General features: G+C 51.0%; 2 protein-coding genes across 12 annotated transcripts in view; one reads left to right on the top strand and one right to left on the bottom strand.

The window, feature by feature from the left end:
• Positions 1-4,213, top strand: Rxfp4 (relaxin family peptide/INSL5 receptor 4). Its single transcript, XM_048454822.3, is given in 5 exon segments — positions 1-160; positions 163-232; positions 1,478-1,669; positions 1,672-1,982; positions 1,984-4,213. Coding segments are annotated over 5 exon segments (1,257 nt in total). The 5' UTR covers positions 1-37; the 3' UTR covers positions 2,545-4,213.
• A 1,779-nt stretch (positions 4,214-5,992) lies between these two features.
• Positions 5,993-24,009, bottom strand: part of Arhgef2 (Rho/Rac guanine nucleotide exchange factor 2) — a 52,194-nt gene continuing 34,177 nt past the window's right edge. For 8 of the 11 annotated variants that reach the window (XM_048454778.3, XM_048454768.3, XM_087897360.1 and 5 more), the window contains 21 exons: positions 23,802-23,946; positions 21,595-21,662; positions 21,312-21,375; positions 20,583-20,712; positions 20,288-20,397; positions 20,001-20,147; positions 19,251-19,501; positions 18,690-18,815; positions 17,980-18,097; positions 17,606-17,854; positions 15,730-15,806; positions 14,807-14,976; positions 13,536-13,603; positions 11,475-11,675; positions 11,033-11,149; positions 10,869-10,936; positions 10,701-10,736; positions 10,456-10,506; positions 9,910-10,353; positions 9,262-9,445; positions 5,993-8,725 (listed from right to left, as the gene is read on the bottom strand). In XM_048454778.3, the coding sequence (XP_048310735.3) occupies positions 8,652-8,725; positions 9,262-9,445; positions 9,910-10,353; positions 10,456-10,506; positions 10,701-10,736; positions 10,869-10,936; positions 11,033-11,149; positions 11,475-11,675; positions 13,536-13,603; positions 14,807-14,976; positions 15,730-15,806; positions 17,606-17,854; positions 17,980-18,097; positions 18,690-18,815; positions 19,251-19,501; positions 20,001-20,147; positions 20,288-20,397; positions 20,583-20,712; positions 21,312-21,375; positions 21,595-21,662; positions 23,802-23,946 (2,898 nt within the window). In that variant the 3' untranslated portion in view covers positions 5,993-8,651. The remainder of the gene's footprint in view (positions 8,726-9,261; positions 9,446-9,909; positions 10,354-10,455; positions 10,507-10,700; positions 10,737-10,868; positions 10,937-11,032; positions 11,150-11,474; positions 11,676-13,535; positions 13,604-14,806; positions 14,977-15,729; positions 15,807-17,605; positions 17,855-17,979; positions 18,098-18,689; positions 18,816-19,250; positions 19,502-20,000; positions 20,148-20,287; positions 20,398-20,582; positions 20,713-21,311; positions 21,376-21,594; positions 21,663-23,801; positions 23,947-24,009) is intronic. The other 3 variants (XM_048454787.3, XM_087897361.1, XM_085678130.2) reach the window with 1 other exon arrangement.

A 24,009-nucleotide genomic window follows, 5' to 3' on the forward strand; every position in this document is an offset into this window, starting at 1 on the left:
TCCTCTGCTCCACTCCAGCAGGCTCCAGCAACCTCTGATGCCTTACAACGGCCACATCAATTCTTCTGCCTCTCTGCCCACCATCTTCTGGGTCAATGGCTCTGGAGACAGTGTGCTGAGTATTGAGGGTGCTGCAATGCCCATTCAGGTCCTTGCTTTGAGAGGATCGTGGTCACATTGGCCTATGGACTTGTAGGTATCATTGGCTTGCTGGGAAATTTGGCTGTGCTGTGTGTGTAGGGCAATGTGGTACAGTAAGTGTGTTGGCATATCTTGACTTATTGAGAAGTCAGGATATACTTAGAGCCACGATAGGACAGCTGGTAGAACCGCAATAGACAGCTCTGGAGAGGGGGTAGAGCCCCAATAGACAGCTCTGGGTTGGGGGTAGAGCCCCAATAGACAGCTCTGGGTTGGGGGTAGAGCCCCAATAGACAGCTCTGGAGAGGGGGTAAAGCCCCAATAGACAGCTCTGGAGAGGGGGTAGAGCCCCAATAGACAGCTCTGGGTTGGGGGTAGAGCCCCAATAGACAGCTCTGGGTGGGGAGAGTAGAGCCGCAATAGGACAGCTCTGGAGGCTGGAGCTGCAATGGGACGTCTCAGCAAGGTTTTTCAACTCAGTTCCCTAAGGGACATCCCAGCCCGGTTCTTCTGCTCAGCGCTGGTGAATGAAGGTCATCACTGAAAACTCTTTTGAGAAAGAGATTTATTTGGGAAGGAGTCCAGAAGGGTGGCAGCCTCTGCCAGGGAGGGATTAATGGCAGCTCTTAACTGAAGGAGCAGAGAGGCTTATACCCAACTTCTTAGGGGTGGAGTTTTCCCAGGGAGAAGGAGGATTGGTTAGTTTTTCCCTGCTCAGGGATTGGTCAGTTTAGCTGGTCAGAGGCAGAGAAGGCTCTGACTTTATGGCCAAACTGTGTTTCTTTCACTGGTCCTTTTTAGCTCTTTGATTCTAATATTAGGACCAGGGCCTATTTCTTTCACTGGCTCTGATTCTAGGGACAAAGTGTGTTTCTTTGACAGTAGTTTTAGAGCCAGAGCACATGTCTTTAGTCCTGGGTTCAGGGATAAAGATGTTTCTTTTCTGCCTCAGGCCTCAAAAACCTGGTGTTTCTTTCACTGGCTCTGGGTTCAGAGTCAGGGTGCTCGGTGATTGGTTGGTTTCCTGCCCTGGGATTGGTTGGTTCAGTGGGGCAGAGGCGGCTCAGCCTTCATGGCCAAACTGTTTCTTTCACTGGTCCTTTTAAACTTTTTGACTCTAAACTTAGGACCAGGGCATATTTCTTTTACTGGCTCTGATTCTAGGGACAAGTGTGTTTCTTTGATACTAGTTTCAGAGTCAGGGCACATGTCTTTAGTCCTTGGTTCAGGGATAAAGATGTTTCTCTCCCTGGCCCAGGTCTCAAATATAGGGTGTGTTTCTCTGATTCTGGGTTCAGAGCCAAGGTGCTCAGTGATCGTTCGGTTCCTGCTCCAGTTGTCCGTTACCCTACACTGTGGGTATTAGGCAATTGTGCTCAGCATGTGCCTGAACCACCTTCTGATATCTTTGTCTTCAGCCTGGCTCTGGCAGACCTGGGGCTGGCCCTCGCCCTCCCTTTCGCCTGGGCAACTGAATCAGCACTGGACTCACACTGGCCTTTCAGAAGTGCCCTCTGCAAGATAGTCCTGACACCCCTGCCCTCAGCATCCACACCAGCACCTTCCTAATTACAGCGCTGAATGTTGCCAGATACTGGGTGCTGGCCATGGTTGTGAGACCAGGCAGGCACCTGTCTATCTTCCAGATATGTGTGGTCACCCTGGCCGTGTGGGTGGCGGCTGCCCTGGTGACTGTGCCCACAGCAATCTTTGGGGCTGAGGGTGAGTTGTGGGGTGTGTGCCTCTGCCTTCTGCGTTTCCCCAGCAGATCCTGGCTGGGGGCATACCAGCTACAGAGGGTGGTTCTGGCCTTCATTGTGTCCTTGGGCACCATCACCACCAGCTAGCTACCTGCTGCTGCTGGCTTCTCTACAGTGTCCGCAGTGACGCAGGCCTCCACAGTGGCAGGACAGCCGAGTGGCAGCCCGCTCTGTTTGTGTTCTGGTGGCTTCCTTCGTCCTCTGCTGGTTTCCCAACCATGCAGAATGCACTCCGGGCATTCTGGTAGAGTTTTACCTGGTACCCTGGGACAGCACTTTCTACACCATCCGTACTTACGTTTTTCCTGTCATCACCCGCTTGGCACACAGCAACAGCTGCCTCAACCCTGTGCTCTGCAGTCTCCTCCGGCGCCAGCCTCAGCAAGTTCTGAGCAGTGTCTTCAGGGACCCTTGGTCAAGACTGTGGCCCCAAAGCCAGGCCTGTGTGGAAGAAGTGGCCCTCAAGGAAGTAAGTGGGAGACGGGCACCCAGAGAGTGGACAAACACAAAGGGACTCCTGGATGAAGGATGCAGCCTGGACGTTCCCTTTTCTGAGCTCTACCGGGAGCAGAACCCACAGATTCTGGGGAGAAGCTGCGCTCTCAGCCAGTCTGCAGGGTTCCAGGGAAAGTCTGACCTTTGATCACCAACTGTGGGTGTGATAGGACACAGAAGCTGGAGCCCAGGCCGAAAGTGGGTGTGGCAAAGCTTGTCCCTAGAGATGGCAAAGAGAAACTGGGACTAAACCTCGGCATCATCCAGACTGTCTGACCTTTCATGCCGGTACAACACAGGATACCTTCCCTGACGGGGTCTAGACCAGCAAGTCAGACGTGGGTTCTCCCTGTCTTTCTCACTTCAAAACAGGGCATCCCTTAATCCCTCTTTGGTACCAAAACCAAAAATGCCTTCTCTGGCCAAGCAGCTTCTTCTCCTCTCAGGGGTAGCCAAAGAAACGACACAGAAGCCTCTGCTTTTGCAGCAGGAAGATGCCAGAGCGGGGCTTGCTGGAACCTGCAGTTCCAGTCGGGAGATCCTGGATGTGTAGCCTGGGGAGAACAGTGAATAGATCCGTGTCCTTCAACCAAGCACGGAAGGGAGGCAATTACGAGGGAAAGACATGGTGGGGTGGGGCGAAGGTGAGAGGTACCGAAGAGGTCTGGAGGATCAGGAAGAATCAGGAACCAAGGCTGAGTTTCAGTAGCCCGTCCCCTTGGGCGAATCACCTCTATACATCAGGTTCTTCTTGTTTGCTTGCTTTTTTCAAGACAGAATTTCTCTGGGTAGCCCTGGTTGACCTGGAACTCACATTATAGACCAGGCTGGCCTCGAACTCACGGAGTTCTGCCTGCCTCTGCCTTGCCTTCCAAGAGCTGAGATTAAAGGCGTGCCCACTGCCAACCTCACATTTCTTTTTAAGTTGGAGTGGGGTCTCAGGCATGTAGCTGAGGGTAGCTTGGAACTCTTTAATCTTGATCCCAAATGCTAGAATTACAGGCATGTACTAACACATTTAGCCTTCTTAGTTCAGTGTATTCTTGTTTCCTTTCCTTTTTCTCCCTTCCTTTGTGTGTATGCATGTACATTTGTGTGTGTACTCACACTTGCGTATGTGAATGCCAGAAGCAGACGTAAGGTTTCATCTTCAATTTCTCTCTTGTTCTCTTGGAGACGGGGTCATATACATCTCTCTGGCTTACCTGGAACTCATTATGTAGTCCATAGATGCACCTGCCTGTGCCTCCCAAGTGCAAGTGATAGGTGTGTATCGCCACACCTTGCTCTTCCTTTTACAAGGTACACTTGTTTGGGCAAGGAGACGTGCCACTTCCATGTGGAGACCAGAGGACAGCTTAGAGTCAATTCTCTCCCGCCATCTGAGATTCAGGGATTGAATCTAGACTATCAAGCTTTGTAGCAAGGACCTCTACCTGCTCAAGTATTTTTCTTAATTTTTTTGTATGTGTATTGGTGTTTGCCTGTATAAATATTAGTTTGTTGGGTTCTTTAAATATATAATTTATTTTTAATTTATGTGTATTGGTGCTTTGCCTAAATGTATGTCTACGTGAGGGTGTCAGATATCCTGGAACTGGAGTTACAGACAGGTATGAGCTGCCATATGGGGGCTGGGAATTGAACCTGGGTTCTATGGAAGATCAGTCAGTGCTCTTAACCAAGCTCTCTCCAGACCCTGTTGAACCCCCCCCCACGCTTTTGTCTTGAGACCATGGTCATGGCAGTCCAGGAACTCACTCTGTAGACCAGGCTGACTTTGAATTCAGAGATCCATTGTCTTCTGAGTGTTGAGATTAAAGGCGTTTGTCATTCTACCTGGCTGTTAATTTTTTTTAATTGAAAAAAAATTATGTAAGTGTGGAGTGAGTGCCCAGATAGCAGCTCCTCTGGAGCTTATTTCAGGGGGCTGTAAACTACCCAGCACAGGTGCTGGCAACCAGATTCGGGTCCTGTGGAAAATCAGTGAGCACTCTTGACTGTCAAACTAGCTCCCCAGCCCCATCTTACCTGTGAGAAAGGGTCTCACAGTGACCTTGGAACTGACCTACTGGCTTGACTGGCTGACCAGTGAGAATCGGGTGCTGCTGCAGCTGGCTTTTATATAGGTGCCAGGGACCATACTCGGGGCCATGGCTGCATGACAAGAATGGTATTGAGCCAGCTATTCAATTCAGCCGTGTGTGTGTGTGTGTGTGTGTGTGTGTGTGTGTGTGAGCTGGAGATTGGCCTCCAGCTCAATAAAAGCTGGCCTGGAACTCCTGATTCTCTTGTCTTCCCTCCCAAGTACTGGGGTGCTGCCATGCCCAGCTTTCTAGAGTATCTCAGTTGATGGAGTGCTTGTCTAATCTCTTCAATTCAAGATATGTCTAAACTACATAGAGTCCAGAACCAGCTTGGGCTAGAAACTATCTCAAAAATGAAAGGCTGTTGAGGACTCAACAGTGTCGGAGGAGGCAGTATTACTATTATTTGCAGTTTCCATGTAAAATGGAAAGGAGGAAATAGGGCAGCTGACAGATAGGAAGCCATGGAGGTCTTGTCTATTTTGTGTCCTGTTGTAGGGAGTATAATGAAAGTCTCGCATAAAAGAGATTTGGTTATGCATACCCATACATGCACACCATAGACACACATACATAATAAAATTTTTTAAGGACCAGAAAGATAGCAAGCAAAGCAGGGAAAATACTTGGCGCACAAGCCTGGCAACCTGGGTTGGACTGTCAAATCTACAGAGAGGTGAACTGAGAGACCTAAGTATGCAAAGTTGTTCTCTAACCTCCATACTTGTGCTCTGACATGTATGTCACTACACACACTAACACTTCCTAAAATTACAAATAGTAACAAATAGCTGGGCATGGTGGCACACGCCTTTAATCCCAGCACTCTGGAGTCAGAGGCGGGCGGATCTCTGAGTTCAAGGCCAGGTCTACAGAGGAGTTCCAGGACAGGCTCCAAAAGCTACAGAGAAACCCTGTCTTGGAAAACAAAAACAAACAACAACAAAAAAACAAAAGAAACAATAACAAAAGCAAATCGAGGAGAGCTGTGAGTGAAGTACTTGGAGCAGACATGCAGAGAGCCCGATGAGTTCAGGAGCTAGCTTTTACCCCGTGTAAAAATCCTGGACACCGTGGTGCTGGGGAGGAAGACAGGAGGATCTCCGAGACCCACTGACCACTCTAGCCACTCAGCAAGCTCTAGCTTCAGGGACATACCTGGTCTCAAAAACCCAGGTAAAGAGCAACCAGCATCAAACTCTGCAAAGAGAGACGCCTTTGCGAGTGTCTTCTGAACAGAGGGGCTCCTTTGCTTTCCTTCTTCATTTAAAACAAAATGACCGAAGCTGTCCATCAGGAGGGATCTTACTGGGGTCTGCTTCTGGGATGAAGGGGAGGTATAGGGGAGCCCCTACTCCAGGCCCTCCCTTCAGGACCAGTCTCTGGGATGACTAGTCCCTGTGGGGGAGCCACAACACCTCAGGCACCACTGCCCGTTCCACCCAGTCGACTGCCCACAAGCTTTGAAGAGTTGCCCAACTCACGACATATTGAAGGATGGGAACGAGATTTAATTAGCCTCTTGATGTTTAATTTCCTCTTTTTGATAATGTTTAAACTGGCTCCAAAATGCCAGGCCTATTACTAGCCATCAGGAAGGTGAGAAATGTTCCCCTCCCTGAACATTCTTCTGGCTGCCCCAGCAGCACCTCTAATGGCCTGGCTGGGGCCAGATATTACCCTCTCTGGGGGCATCCGCTTTACAGAACCCCGGGGGTAAATATCGACAACTCAAGTAGTTGCCTGTGGCCCTACTTCTGATGGAGGGGGGGATGAAGGGGGATGCGGGTAGAGGGTTGAGGGGGTGAGGAAGGAGGGCTGGGCACCCAGGGTTAGAGCCCCCTCCAAGGGAGTAGTATGGTATAGGTAAGGAGCTGAACCCTGGCTCCCAGAACACACTGCCACAGAGGTTTGAAATGGCAGCAGTGGGGAGAATAATCAGGTTCAGAAACACGGCTAGGGAGAGGGCAGGCCTAGGGATGGGAAGATGATAGGACGGGATTGGCTCTGTGCTGATAATGGGGTGGAATTGGGTAATAAGGCAGCAGAAGCACCCCAGCTTCTCAGAACTCATACTCTGGGACTCAGTCTCCAGGTCCTAGGTTTTCTCTTGGCCCCTCTGGAGAAGGTTGGGAAGTTGCATCTTCTCCTGACTTTACCACTGTCTCTTCTACTTGACCTCTGCACGCTTAGTGCTACCTGGAACGCAGCTACTGAGCCACCAGAATGCTCGAAACTGTGTGCTGCTGTTTGTAAGGCAGAGGGGAAAGGAGAGGGAGCAAGGACGGGCTTCTGGGCCTGGCAACCATTCTGCACCCATCATGTAAAGGAAAACAGCAGAGGCTGGGCATACTGGCTCACGCCTGCAATGCCAACACTTGGGAGGCTGCGGCAAGAGGATTGACGTGAGTCCAAGGCCAGCCTGGGCTTCACTGCAAGACCTTGTCTCAAAAATAATAATAAAGTAAATAAATAAACATATAAAACAACTCTTACGGCCCAAGAATCCTATGATTGGCTAGAAAGTGTCTCGTAAGGGCCAGAGGCTTATGGAGGGGAGTATTGGCAGCGTCTCAAAGCCTGCTGCCCATGCAATGCCAAGTCTCCTTTTTAGTTGGGGTCCTGAGACCCTTCTTCTCACCCTGCATCACAGGCTGTGGGGGTGTGCATGCACTGACCCTGCCCTATGGGCTAAGTGTAGGGCCTAGAAACAGGAAGTGGGATGAACCAAAACCAAGAACTGAAACCACTTCCTGCCTTTCCACTAGGCAGCATGAGCAGGGCTGCTCCTCTGAGAACTCAGCCCTGAGTCAGACTCTGTGGAAATGAAGCCGGGGGGGGGGGGGGGGGCAAGAGCCAGATGTGATGATATCCAAGCACAGCATACAAATAAGATGCAAACAAGTTTTCTAATATTGGAGTCACCAACAGCTCCAGGAGCTTGGGTGCAACTTCATTTTTATCATTGTAATTTTGAGATTTTAACGAGGGTTTGGGCAGCTTCATTTTTTTTTTTAGTGCCCTCTTCAGTGAGGTAGTGACAGCCCCTTTATAGAAACCGTGGTCACTGCCTGGCTGCAGGCACTGTAATCCTTAGAATGGGCCACTAGAGACAGCACCTGGTGCGTTTCAGGTCTTTAATTTTTTTCCCTGCTTGAGTTTTTCTTTCTTTCTTTGTTGTTACTGTCTCTGTCTTTTTGTTTTTAACAATGAAATTGGCCGACAAATGGCTACTGCTGGTGGGTATTCGGGTTGCATTGAACCCCCACTTTCTTGCTTACGTTTCAACCATAGTTGCCATGGTGGGAGATGAGGTGAGGGTTCGAGGTTCCCTAACCCACCTTAGGGATGGATCTTCTTTCAAATGGCTGAGGAAGAATTCCGAATAGGAGAGCCCTGACTGTAGGTGAAAGAAGCCACTGTCTCCCCAGTTCCTCAAGTTCAAAGACATGGAGCTAGAAGTACCTACAATCTTCTTTTAAAAATATAAAACACGTGCGGTTGGCTTTGGTACAAAAAAGAAAATAAAAACAAAACATTCTGGTCCCTGTGGATTTTTCCTCCCCCACCCCAATACATCATGGCCACCCTAGCCTCGACTCCATCAACCCCAAGGAGCCGGATTTCCATGGAGGATGAAGAGAAGGAAGACCAGCAGGAGGAGCCTAAGGAGAGTGGGGAAAGGGACACAGGCCTACCCCAGCCCTCCTTAAAGGGGCAGTAGGTACTGTGGCCACGGATGGGAGTCGCTGGAGTGGGTGTTAGCCGGAGCCAGCAGCTCGTGGCTAAGCCTATACGTGTCCCAGCGGTGCTAAAAGAAAGGCCCTCTGGTCCCTATGGCTTGGTTCCCATGTCCCTGGTCCTTTAAGTCTCACTCTCCCCCACATAACCAATAAACAATAAATAAATAATTTTTCCTAAGTAGAGGGAAGAAGGCATGAAAAACTGGCATCTGTGGTGTAGCTCTTGGATGCCACCTGGGGGGCTGTGGCCTCTAAATCCCCAGTCCCACATGGCCATAGGTATCCAAGGATCCCAGGAGCTGGCAAGGACAATCAGCAGTTCTTTCAAATATTCCCTCATTATTGGCAGAACGGAGTCCCCAAGGTTTGACCCCTTTACTAATTAATGTTCTTCAGTGGGGCACCAGGCAGGGGGTGGGGTCCCCTTAGCTCTCCGAAGCTGTAGGCTCCCCATCTCGGCTTTCTGTCTCCTCCGGGATGTCCTGCATTCGGGTGAAGTCTGGAGAGTGAAAGGCAGGGTAGAGGCGGTGAGGAGTAGGCACGCACTCACACGCAGGCCCCTGCGCAGACATGGGGTGCAGCCTCTGGGCACCCTGGCAGGATGACTGTTACAACATGAAACCCCGGGAGGGGTTTGACTGTTTTCTCTCCATTAGGATGTGGCAGTCTTTAAACCGTTTTACTTTAAAATGGATTTCTACTTGTAAAGGCTGGGAGCCATCAACCAATTAGAAAAACTGCCTCTCAAGAGTTCTACTACCCTGGGCAGCGACAGTGCCCACCTTTACTTCCAGGACTTGGAAGGCAGAGGCAGGTGCATCTCTGAATTTGAGGCCAGTCTCTGGTCTACAGAGGGAGTTCCAGAACAGCCAGGGCTATACAGAGAGACCCAGTCTCAACAAACGAACAAGAAAAACAGCAGAAAAGAGCTCCACCCCCCGTTTGTCATGACACAGAGCAGAAATCTTCCCTGTCTTGGAATAACGACCTCAGGAGCCACTTAGCAGCCCCAGACCCTGACCCCAGAGGTCTCACCTCGAGGACTGTGAGGTGGAGATAAGCGGCTGCTGCCTTCCTCCTCACTGCCGGTGTCGGGGTCGCTGCTGTCCTGCAGCCGCTCCTCGGGGCTACCAAGCTCCTGCCTCTCCCGGTCTTCAAAGGGTCGGGGGACGGAACGGACAGTCACGGGCAAATCCAGGCGGTCATGGCCTCTGCTGGGCTATGGAAAACAAAAGGACAAGACCAGGAGATGGAGCAGGCACTGGTGGGTGAGGGCAGCGAGCCCTCCAGGATCCCAACACACCTCATCTCTTGAGGTTTACCAATGACCCCCCCATCAGTAGATCAACCACCAATTGGCTCTCCTCTCAGCGAGACAAACATATTGTTTGCCTTCAACCCTCATCTCTATATCTGCTGGGACCAGCTGGTTCTCCAGCCTCAGGCTTCACATACAAGGACTCCAGGTATAGCAATGCCTGCAGTGCCCCACACAGACTACTAGGAGAAATCTGGGGAGAACAGAGTAGAATCGCTTGTTGAAGTGCTGGACATTTGCATAGGCCTCTACCACTGAGCTTGCCTTGAATTTCTTTTCAGTTTAACTGTATGATTTTGTCTGTCCTTCAGGTTCTGCTGGCTCTCATGTTTCTGAGATTCACTCCACACTCCAGGCAGCCTCACCTGAGGGGGATTGAAGCTCAAGTAGAGAGCATCGCCTGCTGGAAGGCTGCGGCGCCGAGGGTCCAGAGGCCTGCGGGCCCAGGGGGCCTCCGCTGGGAGTGGCTCATTTTGGCCCAAGGCCGCCAGCTGTCGGCGGGCCTCTTCAGCCTCCCGCTCCAGCAGGGCCCGGGCTTGTTCACTCTCTCGGAGCCGGGCCTCCAGACTGCCAGCTTCGGTGGCCCGCTCTTCACCCAGCCGCCGGCAGCGTCTCAGCTCCTCCTGAAGCAGCGTGTGTTGCCGCTGCAGCAGGGCTAGTTCTGTTGCCTGCTTCTCTGGGGCCACAGGAGCAACCATAGCCCGGCCGGCTTCGCCATCCCGAGAGTTGGTTCGGGATAGCTTTTCCCATCGTTCAGGACCCTCAGGGAATCGGGCTTCCATCAAAGTGTCCTGCTGGGCCACAGCAGCCTGAGGATGGGATGAGGCCAAAAGGACTTTCAGAAGCCACCTACAGGGACACCTCGGGCTGGCTCCTCCCCTTCTTCCCCATTCCAGACCTTGCTCACTGACCTGAAGGCCATGTAGAAGTCCGTAGAGATTGACCAATCGCTGTAATGCCTCCTGTGGACAGAGAAAGGATGGGTGCACCAGTGCCCAAGCTTAGGATCAGTGCCCAGAAGTTGTCAAGAGGCTGCGGAAACATTAGTGCTAGAGACATACGCCCCCCTAAATCACCCAAACTAGGCAATGATTTCTCAGATAGAGACCAGTTTCCCTTTCCCTCTATCTCCTCTACTGCAGAATCCCCATCTTACCTCCTGGGGTGACCTCAACTGATTTCCATTCCGATCCTGCAGAAATGGGCAAGGAAGGGGAGTCAGCAGGCACAGCAGACGTGGGGGCCGCCCCAGTAGCTTTCCATTGAAGAGCCACGCACCAGGTGTGCCCTTCCTCTAGCCACTCCCTGACTCTCGAGAACCCACCTTTTGGCTGGCGTCTGAGTCTGCTCTACAGAGCTCAATGGAGCCATTGAAAGTCCTGGCTTCTCCATCTGTTGCAGAAGAGAAAGAAGAGAGTACACTCACCTCCTTAGGGACTGTAACCCCCCCCCAGTCACTCCCGCCTCGCTCTCACGCCCCATACTCACTAGCAGTGACCCCAGGACTGGTGTTGCCACTATCAGGTTCCAGAGGTAAAGCTGGTTCTCGGGGTGTCAAAAGCAGATCAGCACCAGGCCCCACCAGCAAGTCTTTCAGGCCTTCCACTGAAGGGGAAGAAGAGGGGACAGGGACAGGAGACAATACTGAGTGGAATTCATCCAGCACACAGTGACCTTTCAAGTATTTAGGGACTCAACATTGAGGTGGTGTGGTTTCAGTCCGCATGCTGCACCCAAGGGACCGCAAAGATGTGCAAGGGGCAACAGCGCCTGACAGAGGGAGGGGCATTCAGCAGCAAGGTCAGCTTTCCTCCCTGCTCTGCCCAGGAACTGGACCAGGACAAACCTTCAGGGGCCTTTAAGGGTTGTGGGGTTGAGATGGCCCTGGTCTGAGTGCACAGCCCTGACACATCAGAAGGAGAGCCCTCACCTTCACGGATGGCATCTCGTAACAGCCGCTCGCCTCGAGGGGACTCAAGGGACTCAGAACGGAAAAGGCCCCTGGGCAGGGTGGGCAGGGGCATCCCACTGACACTATCTTCATCTGCCTGGAAGTGGGTCATCTCAGCAAACAGCCCAACCTTCTCCTGGAGCAGCTCCACCAGCGCCCGGTCCTTTTGCTGCAGCTCCACTGTGGACAGAAAGAGGTAAGCATGGAAGGAAGGCCCAAAGACCCAAAGAGCCTGTGAAGGGGCAGCCCAGGGGACAGGGTCAGCATGGGCAGAGTGGCAGGACTTAATTTTGGGCTTGGAGCCACCCCCTGCCCACCTCCCAAAAACCTTGTGTGTGATATAAATCATTGCTACTTTTGTTTATAAAAATCTGTGAATCCAGCACTCAGGAAACAGAGGCAGGTGGATCTCTGTGAGTTCGAGGCCAGCGTGGTCTGCAGAGCAAGTTCCAGGTCAGCCAGGGCTACATAGAGAAACTCTGCCTCAAACCAAACCAAACCTGAGAAAAGGGTTCAGGCTGTCTGTCTCACTCTCTCTATGCATGCGCAGAAGTTTCATCTGGTCCCTGGCTCCCTGCGCACTCAGCAAGTGTGCTTCCCAGAATGACTTGCAGTTAGACACTGGCCTCATGTGTAGCTAAGGCTGGTCTCAAACTCCATATATAGTTGAGGATGCGCTCTGCAGTCTTTTGAATGAGATGTTCCCCCACAAGTACCAAGAATTTGAATACTTAGTACCCAGTTGGTAGCTATTTGGGGAAAGTTAGGAGGGAGATTTGCTGGAGGAAGTACGTCACTGGGGGCGGGCTTTGGAGTTTCAAAAGACTCCAGCTCTCTCTCCTGTTCCAGCTGTCTCATTTGCCACCTGCTGTTCCTACCATTATGAACCCTCTGGAACCGAAATCCCAAAAAAGTCCTTCTTTCTTTGAGTTGCCTGGGCCATGGGGTTATACCACAGCAATATAAATGTAATCAAGACAGCCTAACCCTAGTACTGCCTTCCAAATGCTGGAGTTACGAGTGCACACCACATACCCTGTTCTCACTTAAAAAAAAAAATGTCTAACCATTTTTGGTTGTTGGTTTTTTTGGATGTTTTTGAGACAGTTTCTGTGCGTGTAACAGCCGTGGTTGCCCGGGAACTCGATTTAGCCTTGGACTTAGAGATCCACCTGACTCTGTCACCTGAGTGCTGGGAATAAAAGTGTGCACCACCAAGCCTGGCATCAACATTATTTCTAGGCATATAGGTGTTTTGCTGCATTTATGTCTATGCACCATGTACATGCAGTGCCCTCAGAGGCCAGAAGAGGGCATCAGATGTCCTTGGGACAGAGATTTTACACACACACACACACACGTATATGTATTCATGTATGTGCTTATGTATATTTATATATACACATACATATATTTATTTACACATACATACACACGAATATCTATTTGCACCAATCTTACAAAACTGTAGCATATACTTCACATTGTTTTAAATCCTAGATATATATCAGGTCACATGAAGCTTTCATTTTTTCCCCTAAGATTTATCTATTTTTATTTTATGTGTATAAGAATTTTGCCTGTTTGACTGAAGAGATGACTCAGATGTTAAGAGCACTGGCTGCTCTTCCAGAGGTCCTGAGTTCAATTCCCAGCAACCACATGGTGGCTCACAACCATCCGTAATGAGATCTGGTGCCCTCTTCTGTCATGCAGACACACATGCAGACAAAACACTGTGTACACAGTAAATAAATAAATCTAATAAAAAAGAAAAAAAGGAAAGAATTCTGCATGCGTGTACATATGTGCACAATGCATGTGACCAAGGTGGCCAGCAGGCATTAGGTCTTCAGAACAGGGTTACAGACATTTGTCACCAAGTGGGTACTGAGAACTGAATCGGGGTCCCCCAAAAGAGATGCAGTACTTTTTGAACCTCGAAGCCACCTCATCAACCTCTTTCTCATCTTTTCCAGAGCTGCATAGTGTTTTGTACGGCTATGCCGTAAACCGACACATGCCCTGAAGGGAACTTACTCTTGATCCTCCGGAGGTAGGCCTCATCCTCCGTCTCGATCAGGGGGAAGTCCTCCCTAGATGGGCATCTGCAGAACAACAAAGAGCTGAGTTTGCGGAGGAGACACCAGCAGCCGTCCTGACCTCACACACACTCTATGGCACCTCTCCCACTGGCGTTTCCAGCTTCTGATCCTCTGCATGTCCCCACACCTGAGGACGGAACCCGGGGCTCCCAGGTGCGCACACTATCAGTTGGGTTGCATCACTAACTCTGTTGCGGTTTTTTAAGACCTCAGCCCAAGTGGGTCCTGAAATCCTTTATGCATCAAAGTTGACCTTTAACTCTGAATCCTTCTGCCTCTGCTTCCCAGGTATCGGGGTTATAGACATTCATGCCACACCAAGCTGTTTTCAACATTTTCTGCCTGAGTGTCTACTTTTTCCCCACTCAACTAGACATTTGGCTGATAACTTCAAGTCCAATGGTTGTCCTTAGCACAACTGATTTACTCCTTGCATCTACTGTGTGGAATAAATCGTACTCAACTCATTAATATCAATGCTTTAATTATGCTATTCTTTCAATTTTAGAAAATAAAGATAAAATGCTACAACCCAAATAAGAGACTTTTTCCTATTGCCAGTGCTGTTAGTGCGGTTACACTATCGCTAACTGGTAGGGAAGTCACCAGAAAGAGCCGCATAACCCTTGTCAGTGCAGAATACTTGGAGGGATAGCAGGGGTTGTCTGGGCATAAACTATAACTTCATGTATCTTTCTTTTCATTTTTTCTTTCTTTTTCTTTTAATATTTATTTATTATGTACACAATATTCTGTCTGCACGTATGCCTGAAGGCCAGAAGAGGGCACCAGACCCCATTACAGATGGTTGTGAGCCACCATGTGGTTGCTGGGAATTGAACTCAGGACCTTTGGAAGAGCAGGCAATGCTCTTAACCTCTGAGCCATCTCTCCAGCCCCTCCATTTTTTTTTCTTTAGACAGGGTTTCTCTGTGTAGCTTTGGAGCCTGTTCTGGAGCTGGCTATGTGGATCAGGCTGGCCTCGAACTCACAGAGATCAGCCTGCTTCTGCCTCCTGAGTGCTGGGATTAAAGGTGTGCGTCACCACCGCCTGGCTCATGTATCTATCCTGGCTCATCTTGTCTTCCTCCAACCTCTGCCCCAGTCTCTGACGATGGTTCTGTTACCAAGGAGTATTCTGTTTAGGACCTGAGACCATGGGACCCTGAGGCCATATATACACACAGGCAGCAGGCACACACTCACACGCGCACGCTCTGCTGAATGACACGGATCCAGGTACTACGGTCATCTCGGGACGCTGTGTGCACCTCGTACATCTCAGGCGGGCCAGCACTGATCAAAAACATCCCTTTCGCCTGGTTGGCAATGTCTCTTACGATCAGATTCTGTAAGGATACCACCGAAGGCTTGTCCTATCAGGGAAAAGGAAGAATTAAGAGTAGGAATATTAACCCTTAATATCTTGGTTCTCAGTTCTGGATTGAAGATAATGCTGTATATGCAAGATCCCAGGCATCAGTACCAGCCAAGATTTAAAAGTGTATGTGAGACCCTTGATAGTCACATCCCCCACAGGGAGCTTAATATGTAACCTTAACTGGTATTGAACTCACTGTGTAGCCCAGGATAGCTACACAGTTGCAATCCTCAAGCCTCTGCTTTCCCAGTACTGCAATTACAGGCTTCTGGCTGCTATGCTTTTTTTGTTGTTGAGCTGGGACTTAACTATGTAACCCTGACTGGCTTGGAACTTGCTATGCAGACCAGGCTAGGCTTGAACTCTGAAACCTACCTGCCTCTGCCTACCAAGTGTTGGGATTAAAGGTGTGTCCCACCATCCCACGGCAGAGATTGATTGATTGATTGAGTGATTGATTGATTTATTAGGGTTGGGACCTCTCATATAGTCTAAGCTAGACCTGAACTTACCATGACCTCCTGCCGCTAACTCCCAAGTGCTGTCGTTATAGGCATGTACCACTGTATCATCTTCATTTCTACAAAGTAATGCTAACGATGGGCTTTCCTCACAGGAGAAGCATGCCTGTGCACAGCACTAACAGCTTACTTATTATATAGAATTAACAGGTATAACAGGTATTTGACTCCATGTCTTTCTTGGGTCTGATAAGAACAATGAGTAAGAGAACAGAAGGAAGGCTCACCAGGGCAGGAAAGATGTACTTCTGGTCCTTTTCCTGGAGAAACACTAGCACATCTGTCATCAACAGCATCAGCACATCTGGCCAAGACATAAAGTTGGAAAACGGTCAGCACTAAAGGTCAAAGCAACTGTTTGCCTTCTTCCCTAGGACCAGCGCCATAATCAGATGTGTCTGGATTCCCTTAACAAGAAGGGTGGAATTCTAGGCCTTTAATTCCCATGTCCAGCATCTGACTAATGCAGAACCTTTTTAGGTATTATTTTATTTATTTGTTTGCTTGTTTAAATATTTGTTGTTGCTGTTGTTTTCCTTTCTTTTCTTTCTTTCTTTCTGTATATTTATTTATTTATTTATTTATCTATATTTTTTGATTTTTCAAGATTTTTCATCTGGGCGGTGGTGGCACATGCCTTTAATCCCAGCACTCGGGAGGCAGAGGCGGGCGGATATCTGTGAGTTCGAGGCCAGCCTGGTCTACAAGAGCGAGTTCCAGGACAGGCTCAAAAGCTACAGAGAAACCCTGTCTCTCCAAAAACTAAAAACCAAAACCAAAAAAAAAAAAAAAAAAAAAAAAAAAGATTTCTCAAGGGTTTCTCCGTAGCTTCGGTGCCTATCCTGACACTCACTCCAGGATGGCTTCAAACTCACAGAGATCTGCCCGCCTCTGCCTCCCAAGTGCTGGCATTAAAGGTGTGCACACTGGTGTTTTCGCCTGCCTGCATGTCTGTATGAAAGTGTCGGATTCGCTGGAACTAGAGTTACAGACAGCTGTGAGCCACTGTGTGAGTATAGGGAATTGAACCTGGGTCCTCTGGAAGAGCAGCCAGTGCTCTTAACCACTGAGCCATCTCCCAAGGCCCCCTTTTTAGGTATTCTAATGAACTGACACAGTTCTGCTTCTTACTTTTGCACAGCAGAGGGACAAGGTTAGCTTCCAAGAAAGCGGCACTGAAAGGCCGTCCCACCAGCCTGGACTCATCCCATCTCCAACCCCAGCAAGCCCGGCTTCACTTCCAGGCTCTCAGGTCCTGTGGGTCCTGCACTCCCAGGAAGGGAGGAACCAAAGACCAAGTCCATAAAGACCTGAATGCCACAGTTAAGAGCACACAGCCACCCTTGGCCTGTGGGGATTTTACTAAACTGTGGACACAGAAGGGGAGGGCTTTTGCTAATCCCTCAGAAATAGCGCTCTCCAGCCTTGCTATTTTTAACCCTCAATGCTTTATATTCTTAGCTGCTGCGTGGGAGGGATGGGAAGGAGAGAAACGGATGGAGGAAGAAGCCTGCTAAAGACTGACGGTACCCAGGCCCTAGGAGAAGGAATTTCACAGCACAGCTGGAATTTTCTAAGGGCTCTGGCTTCGGGTACCCCCCATCCTTGGCCTCTAAAACCAAAGTTTAGAGGTGCTATTTTCTTGTCCTGATTTAGGTTCAAGGACTTTATCAGTGCAGATAAGTTCTAATAAGGGAGCCCGTGGAACAGTGCCCAACCCCACCCAGTCCTCTTTCCAACCTCCCTGCCCTTCAGGGCTCAGTCCCCACTGTGGGTCTCCCAGATGGATCTCTGCTGTCCTAGCAGTAGGGATTGTGGCTGGAGGAATCTCCTTCTGATCTGCGTCTCTATGTCCCTTTGGTTAGGACAGGTAGTTCGCTGGCCACTCACAGACCACAGAAATGAATGCATTCCGATAAAGATGTCCCTGATGGCCCACACTGTCAAATGCAGAGTTTAGACTTCTGCAGCTATAGGTTACCTCTTTGCCTCCCGAATCTCACCCTTGGTGAAAGGCTGTAGGAACAGTCCCACAGGGTGGCCGCAAATCCCGTTCAGATAATCTAACTATGACTTATCAGGTCTGCCAGTGGGGGCACTGACCTTTGAAGCGACCTGCAGCTGTCTTCCAGAGCAGGCAGCCATCGTGGATAAGCTTACGCCTCAGAAGTTCCTCTCGGCCAAAGGGGCCCTTGCCAGGCACAGGGGTCTGAGCCCGAGGGTCCATTCGGTTGTAGATCTCCTGCAGGCGGGCCCCCTTCTCCAGCTCGTGCACATCCTGGTCCACATTGGACAGCAGCTCCTTCACCAGGCCTAGCGCTGCTGTCAGGTCTTGGCACTCTTCCTCAATCCCTGGTGCCACCAGATGTCCAGCACAAGAGAAGGTTTAGCTGGCGCCATCCCAACCCAATTCCACCGGGTGCTCAGAGCTCCCCACCCTTCCCCAGGGAGGCCCTGACCACCATGCTTTTCCTCACCGTGAGAATGCTGTAGGATCCGATTGATGAGCACTGGATATTTGGTGATCCGCTGAGTCACCAGCAGAATGCACTCCTGAACTCCATGTCGCTTCAACACAGCTGAGCGGGTCACTTTCTGTAAGGAAGATGAAAGACTAAGGGGACAGAAAGACTGGGAGCCCAAGCTCTGGAGCTGGCCCATCCTGGCATCTGCCCCACGTTGGCCTGGGTAGAAGGCTTCTGGGATATGGGGAAGAGACTGTCACAGGTCTGTGGTGATGACCAAGCCAATACGGTATGAAAACGAGTCTAGTGAGGGGGAAGCTCAACCAATCACATCTGGCTAGGGTGTGGCCGCCTGAAGCTCAGGTAGAAAATCGGGGTAGGTAGGCGCGCTCTCTAAGCGGTGCTCGCCGGACCCTTTTGGACTTCGGACCTTCCACTCCGGTAGCGTGAGTTCCCCTCTTTTTTCAATTATTAAATTATATCTGTTGTTCTTGAGCTGGTCTGGTTATTTATCATACCGACCGAATACACCAACACGTACATCCCCCTCCCCCAAAAAAAAACAAAACAAAGAAACCCAAAGAGATCTAAGAGCAAACAAGGCTCCATGAATGGTGTTCAAGTGCCTCCCTTTATGCATGCAGAGGGCATATGCTACCCTGGGGGCGGGAGAAGTTTGAGCCATGAGAAGGCTGAGCCTGGGTTTGGAGATGCTTGCTTACCCGGATGAACTGCTGGAAGCGTTTGTCTCGCGCATACAGCTCCTTATAGAGCTTTAAGGCCTTGGTGTGGCGGCTGCAGAACTCCGAGTAGGTCTTGCGCATTTGCTCTGCGCTGGAACCTGAGAACTAGAAGTCAGGACAGCAAGACCAGGTCAGCACAACCCGGGCCTTCCTCCTCTCCAGTCTCTTTCATCTTCCCTTCCTGCCACCAGAGTTCGGTTGGAGGTAAGAATTGCTCACTCTTTGGCTGACAACATGGTGGGAAAGAACCGACTCCCAGAATGGTCCTCTGACCACCACACGCTCATGCACATTCCTGTCCAGGCACACTCACGCACATACTTTTTCTTAATGAAAGAGCCCTGTACACTAGTGTGCATCTTTAACTCAGCACTTGGGAAGCAGAGGCAGATGGATGTCAGTGAGCTGCAGGCCAGCCTGGTCTACATATGAGCTGCCAGACAGCCAGAGCTACATAAGACCTTGTCTCAAAACAAGAAATGCTCACTTCTGTCCTAACTCCTTCTACAGACATCAGCCAGGAGCCCTGCCTTTTCCTACCTGGCTGATGAGCAAGTCGCCCAGACGATGGATGACAAAGTTCCGGGTGCTGCCTGGACATAGGGCCTGACGCCGACGTTCCAACAGCCGACTGAGGAAGCGCGTGTGAATGTCACTAAGCTCGTCCACGCAGGGAAACAGGCCCTGGACCACCCCAGGCTCCAGCTGCAACTCTTCCAGCATCCCAGTGCGAAAGAGGCGCGTCATGATCTTCAGTGTCCGCACATGGTGCAGCTCTGTCTGGATGAGCTCTACAAGACGAAGGGACGCTTGTCTCTGCGCTCTGCCTCGGACACAATCACGACGCCCAGGGTCTTTCTGAGTTAACTCGTACATCACTGTCATCTTAGATCATTTTCAAGTTTGTTTTTATCTCTATGCCTTGCCATTTCAAGCTGGGCACGATCTGAGGGCAAGAATCATGTGTGCCAGTTCCCAGCACAGCGCTGGGCGTGGAAGAGGCAGAGTGAAGAAGACGAGATCTAGGCGGGGGTCTTGGGAGCTGGGTGTAGTGGGGCATGCCTGCAATCCCAGAACTCAGGAGACCGAGGCAGGAGGACTGAGAGTTTGAGACCAAGCTGGCCTACACCCCAAGACTCTTCTCTAAGACAAGTAAGATTAAAAAAAAAACCCAATGGCACCAAGAAGTAGGTGCACAGGGGCATGGCGTCCTGACAGGTGGGTAGCACAGGGAAGATGTGGTCCAGCAGGGTCTGGTAGAAGGGAAGCTTGTGTGTCCCTGCGGCTTACCGTAGATGACATCCTGCTGCTTCATCACCTCCTTCTTGTGCTGCTGCAGGAAGCTGCTGTCCACCGCCAGGCTCCATGAATCTGCCGCAAAGTCCTTCTCATCCATCTCAAAGTCACTCATCAGTTCATTGTAGATCACTTCTGCACCTGGGCATTGGTGCAGGAGCCACCTCAGAATGCGGCTCTCCTCGCCTGGGCCCTTCCCTGGATCCTCTCCCTTCCTCCCTTCCCAGGCTTCTCACACCAGCCACGCCAACATGCCTCTCCTCCATGGTGAGGCTGCTCACCTTCATCAATAAGGGATTCCACGGACAGGGTTCGGTTCCGCATGTTGAGGGAGTCTGTGGACTGGGAGAGGATCCGACGCAGCCCCAGGGGAGACTCATCATTGAAATGTCTGAAGGAAGTGGAGGCCATCTACATCACCCCCACTCGGGCAGGAGGTCCCTTCCCAGGTTGGGTCCCTAAGGATAGCTACTCTGTGTTTGAATTTATCTTTCACATGGCTGTCTCCAGTTCTGAATTCATGGAAAGAAGTGGTGCTCTCCTGCCGGGACCCCTCCTCCCCAAACAGAAGCTCACCCAGCAATGTTGGTGGTGGAAACACTCTTGGCCAAAGACAAGGAGGATCGGCCACGCCGTGAACCTAGGAGGGACTGCCGAAAGCTATCAGAAGGGTAGATGGCAGAGGTTGGTCGCTCTCTGGTGGTTGCTGTAAGGAAAGAGGCCAAACAGGAAAAAACTGAATTCCTCAGCCCTTTGGTCTCCCAGGTTCCTCAAGTAGAACTACGGTGAACTGCCTGGCCTGTCTTCTGCTCTTTACAGTCAGAGGTTGGCAAACCAATCAAGAGAATGTCTCTGTCCACTGCGCAACCCTCCAGCATGAATTAAGAGCCTGTTCTTATATGTTCTTTAACCCCCAGAGAAGCCTGTGAGCAACGCAAAGGCCAGAGAGGTGAGACCGGTCTAGAGTGACCCAAGCCAGTGAGAAGGAACTTGGGCACTGTGCTGCCTCTGATCTGACGTGTAACAGTCGTCACAGACAATTCCCAAATGAAGTATAGATAAATGGCAATCATAAAAAGATGTTGCAAGGTTCAAGTAACCAGCCATCCTTGTCCCTCAGACCTATCTGGACTTGCCTGTCTTGACAGTAACCCCAAGATTAAGGACCATCCCTACGCCACCCCCAAGACACTTCAATTTAAAAGGAGCTGTCTGTTCCTGGGTATGACCTCATGGGGGCAGCAGAGATCATGGGCTCAGGAGCTCGGTGGTCCTGGGGCTCATGGGAACTTCCTAATTACTCACTCTTACTTCGGAGGGAAACAGACTGCAAGGCAGTGTTGTTCTTCAGCAGAGCAGCTTTCTGTTGCTGTGGCACAGAGCAAAGAGAGACACCAAGAACAGCTGTCACCCAGAGACCCCACACACTGTAGTTAGGCAGGGCTATGTTAACAGTAGGCTGTGGCCTAGGGGGCAGGTCTGGGCTGTCCCATGGCAAGGACACGCAGGGGAGGGAATGAACGAAAAACAGACAGGTACTGCGATCCCTGCCCTCTCCCCCAACCCTCGGCCCACCCTGCCCTCTCACCTTCTGCTTGACCTTGGTACAGTTGGCCAGGGTGTCTTTACAGCGGTTGTGGATAGTCACATTGCAGGCTGGGAGGGTGGGGTAGAGAGGGTGAAGGGAGGGCTGGGTGGCACAGGAGGGGACACACCCACATGTAAACACCCAACTTCCTAGGCCATACATTCTGCAGACACTCTTCCCAGTTTCCCAGAATCTCATGCCAATTCCTCCCCTGCCTCCCTCATCCTTCGGCAGGAATGGAAGTGGGAGGGGTCTGTGACCCAGAAGGCTGAACCGTTCTGGGGCCTGAGGGATGGGGAAGAAGGCATCTGCTGCTGGAGAAGAGCTGAAGGCATAAAGGACATGATGCTGGCAGAGGAGCACGGGGCCTCCCCAGACCAGACGGTGGCCGAGAGCCGGGACGCCCCTGGCCCCTGGCCCCCTGAGGAAAGCTCCCTGCTCACCCACTCAACAACTGCACTTCACAGATGAGGAACTTGGTCTGGATACTGTTCACTAGCCCAGTCACCCAGCTGGTGGAGAGTTACGAGTTAAACTTCAGTGCCTTAATTCAAAACCCATACTCTTGCCCAGTGGTGGTGGCGCAGGCCTTTAATCCCAGCACTCGAAGGGCAGAGGCAGATGGATCTCTGTGAGTTTGAGACCAACCTGGTCTATAAAGCAAGTTCCTGGATAGTCAGGGCTACACAGAGAAACTCTGTTTCAAAAAAAAAAAAAACAACACACACACACACACACACACACACACACACACACACGCACACGCACACACGCACGACGCAGAGCCCAAAGCCATACTCTTTCCCACACATGCCAGCAGCTTCAGAGTCTGCACCCAGTGGTCCTCCCTTCCCCAGCGGGGCAGTCTTCTGCACTAACTCCATCCAAACTGCTTCTCCCTTCTAGGCCTGGGAAGTTCTGTTCTCCACTAAGGCAAACTACAGCTCCCACACTCCATCTGCTTCCGCCCATCCCCCACCCACCTCTCCATGAAGTAGGAAAGGAAAAAGGAAGAACAGAGCCTGGGCTTAGGACCGTGGACTATCTCCTTCCTGACCTGCCTTCAGCGCTCCAGCACACCCCGAACCCCCCCCCAACACCACAGGAAACTGCTACCTCATACAGACAATGCCCAGTACCACGCTCACTTCCACAAATACAAGGCTCATAGGGTGGGGCAGAAGGGGACGATGGAAGCAGGGCTGTGGCAGTGCCTACCCTTGGAGCTCCCTTCTCCTACCCCCAACACCTAGTGTCTCTGGATCAAACCTCCGCTTTCCACCTGCTCTCAAAATAGTGCTACCCACCTCCCCTGTTCCCCTGGCAACAAGCTTCCGGATTGAGTATTTTGTCAGGTCTCCAGAGGGATCTAGATTGGGGTCCCTCCTCATCCTTTTAGCTCTAAATCAAGTGGTAAAGAAGTAGGGAGGCAGGCCCCAATAGTTCTTCCCGGGGTTCCTTCCCAAAGTCATAAAGGGAGTCAGAGTCAGACCACAACACCCCCATTCTACTCAGAAGAAGGCATGGGGCTGGGGGGCAGGGCGGCGCTGGAGCCCTCTGCACTGGTGACCTAAGAAGGCAGCAATTCCTCTCTATGTTCCTTCAGTACAGAGCCACCTTGGGACAGGATGAAGGTTGTATGCGCAAGATTAGGAATTTTGAGTCCTCTCTCCATCACACAGGTCTCTATTGCATTTCTTTATCAGGGTTAAAGAAATAGATAAGGCCTAGTTCCATCTTGTCCTTGAATCAGAAGACTTCAGAGTCCACCCACATGCAACAAGGGGATCCCAAAGTCGATCCAGTGGGGCCCAGAAAGATGGGCAGAGGCAGCTGCAGGGTTGGCAGCTTCCCTCTTCCCTAGCTCCTCTCCCACCCCGGTTCAAACACACATTCCTGCTCCTTTTCCAGGCAGTTCCCCTAACTGCCAACAGTTGTCAGAGGGCAAGTGGGATACCCAGAGACAGCTGGAAGGACAGCAGTCCCAGACTCTGCCAACCCACACCCAAGAGACCGGACTATGCCACATTCCAACAGCCACCACCCAGTGTGAGGAAGGGCAGCAAAGGGAGGGACCAAGCACCTGGACATGGGACTTGAGCCCAGGTGGGGCCCAGAAAATAGAGTCCCTTTTAAAGTCCCAGGGTGGAAAGGGCTAGGGTTGGTGATGACCCAGTCTGAGTGACCTGCGGGGACCAACAACTTACTTGGGCAGATGAGGGCTTCCTTGGCTGTGATGCTCTTGTTACAGGCGTAGCACATAGTCATGCCCGAGACCGAGATGGTGGTAAAGAGGTGGCCGTTGGTATAGCGAGCGTCCTTGGCTTCCTTCATCTTCTCCTTTTCCCGGGTCTGCAGAAAGGTCGAAAGATAGAGGTGAGGCCAGGAGAAGTCTAAGCACTGAAAGCAGAGCCT

The sequence above is a fragment of the Myodes glareolus genome, chromosome 17 (genome assembly GCF_982192425.1).
Source record: "Myodes glareolus chromosome 17, mMyoGla1.1, whole genome shotgun sequence".
In the NCBI taxonomy this organism is placed as follows: domain Eukaryota; kingdom Metazoa; phylum Chordata; class Mammalia; order Rodentia; family Cricetidae; genus Myodes; species Myodes glareolus.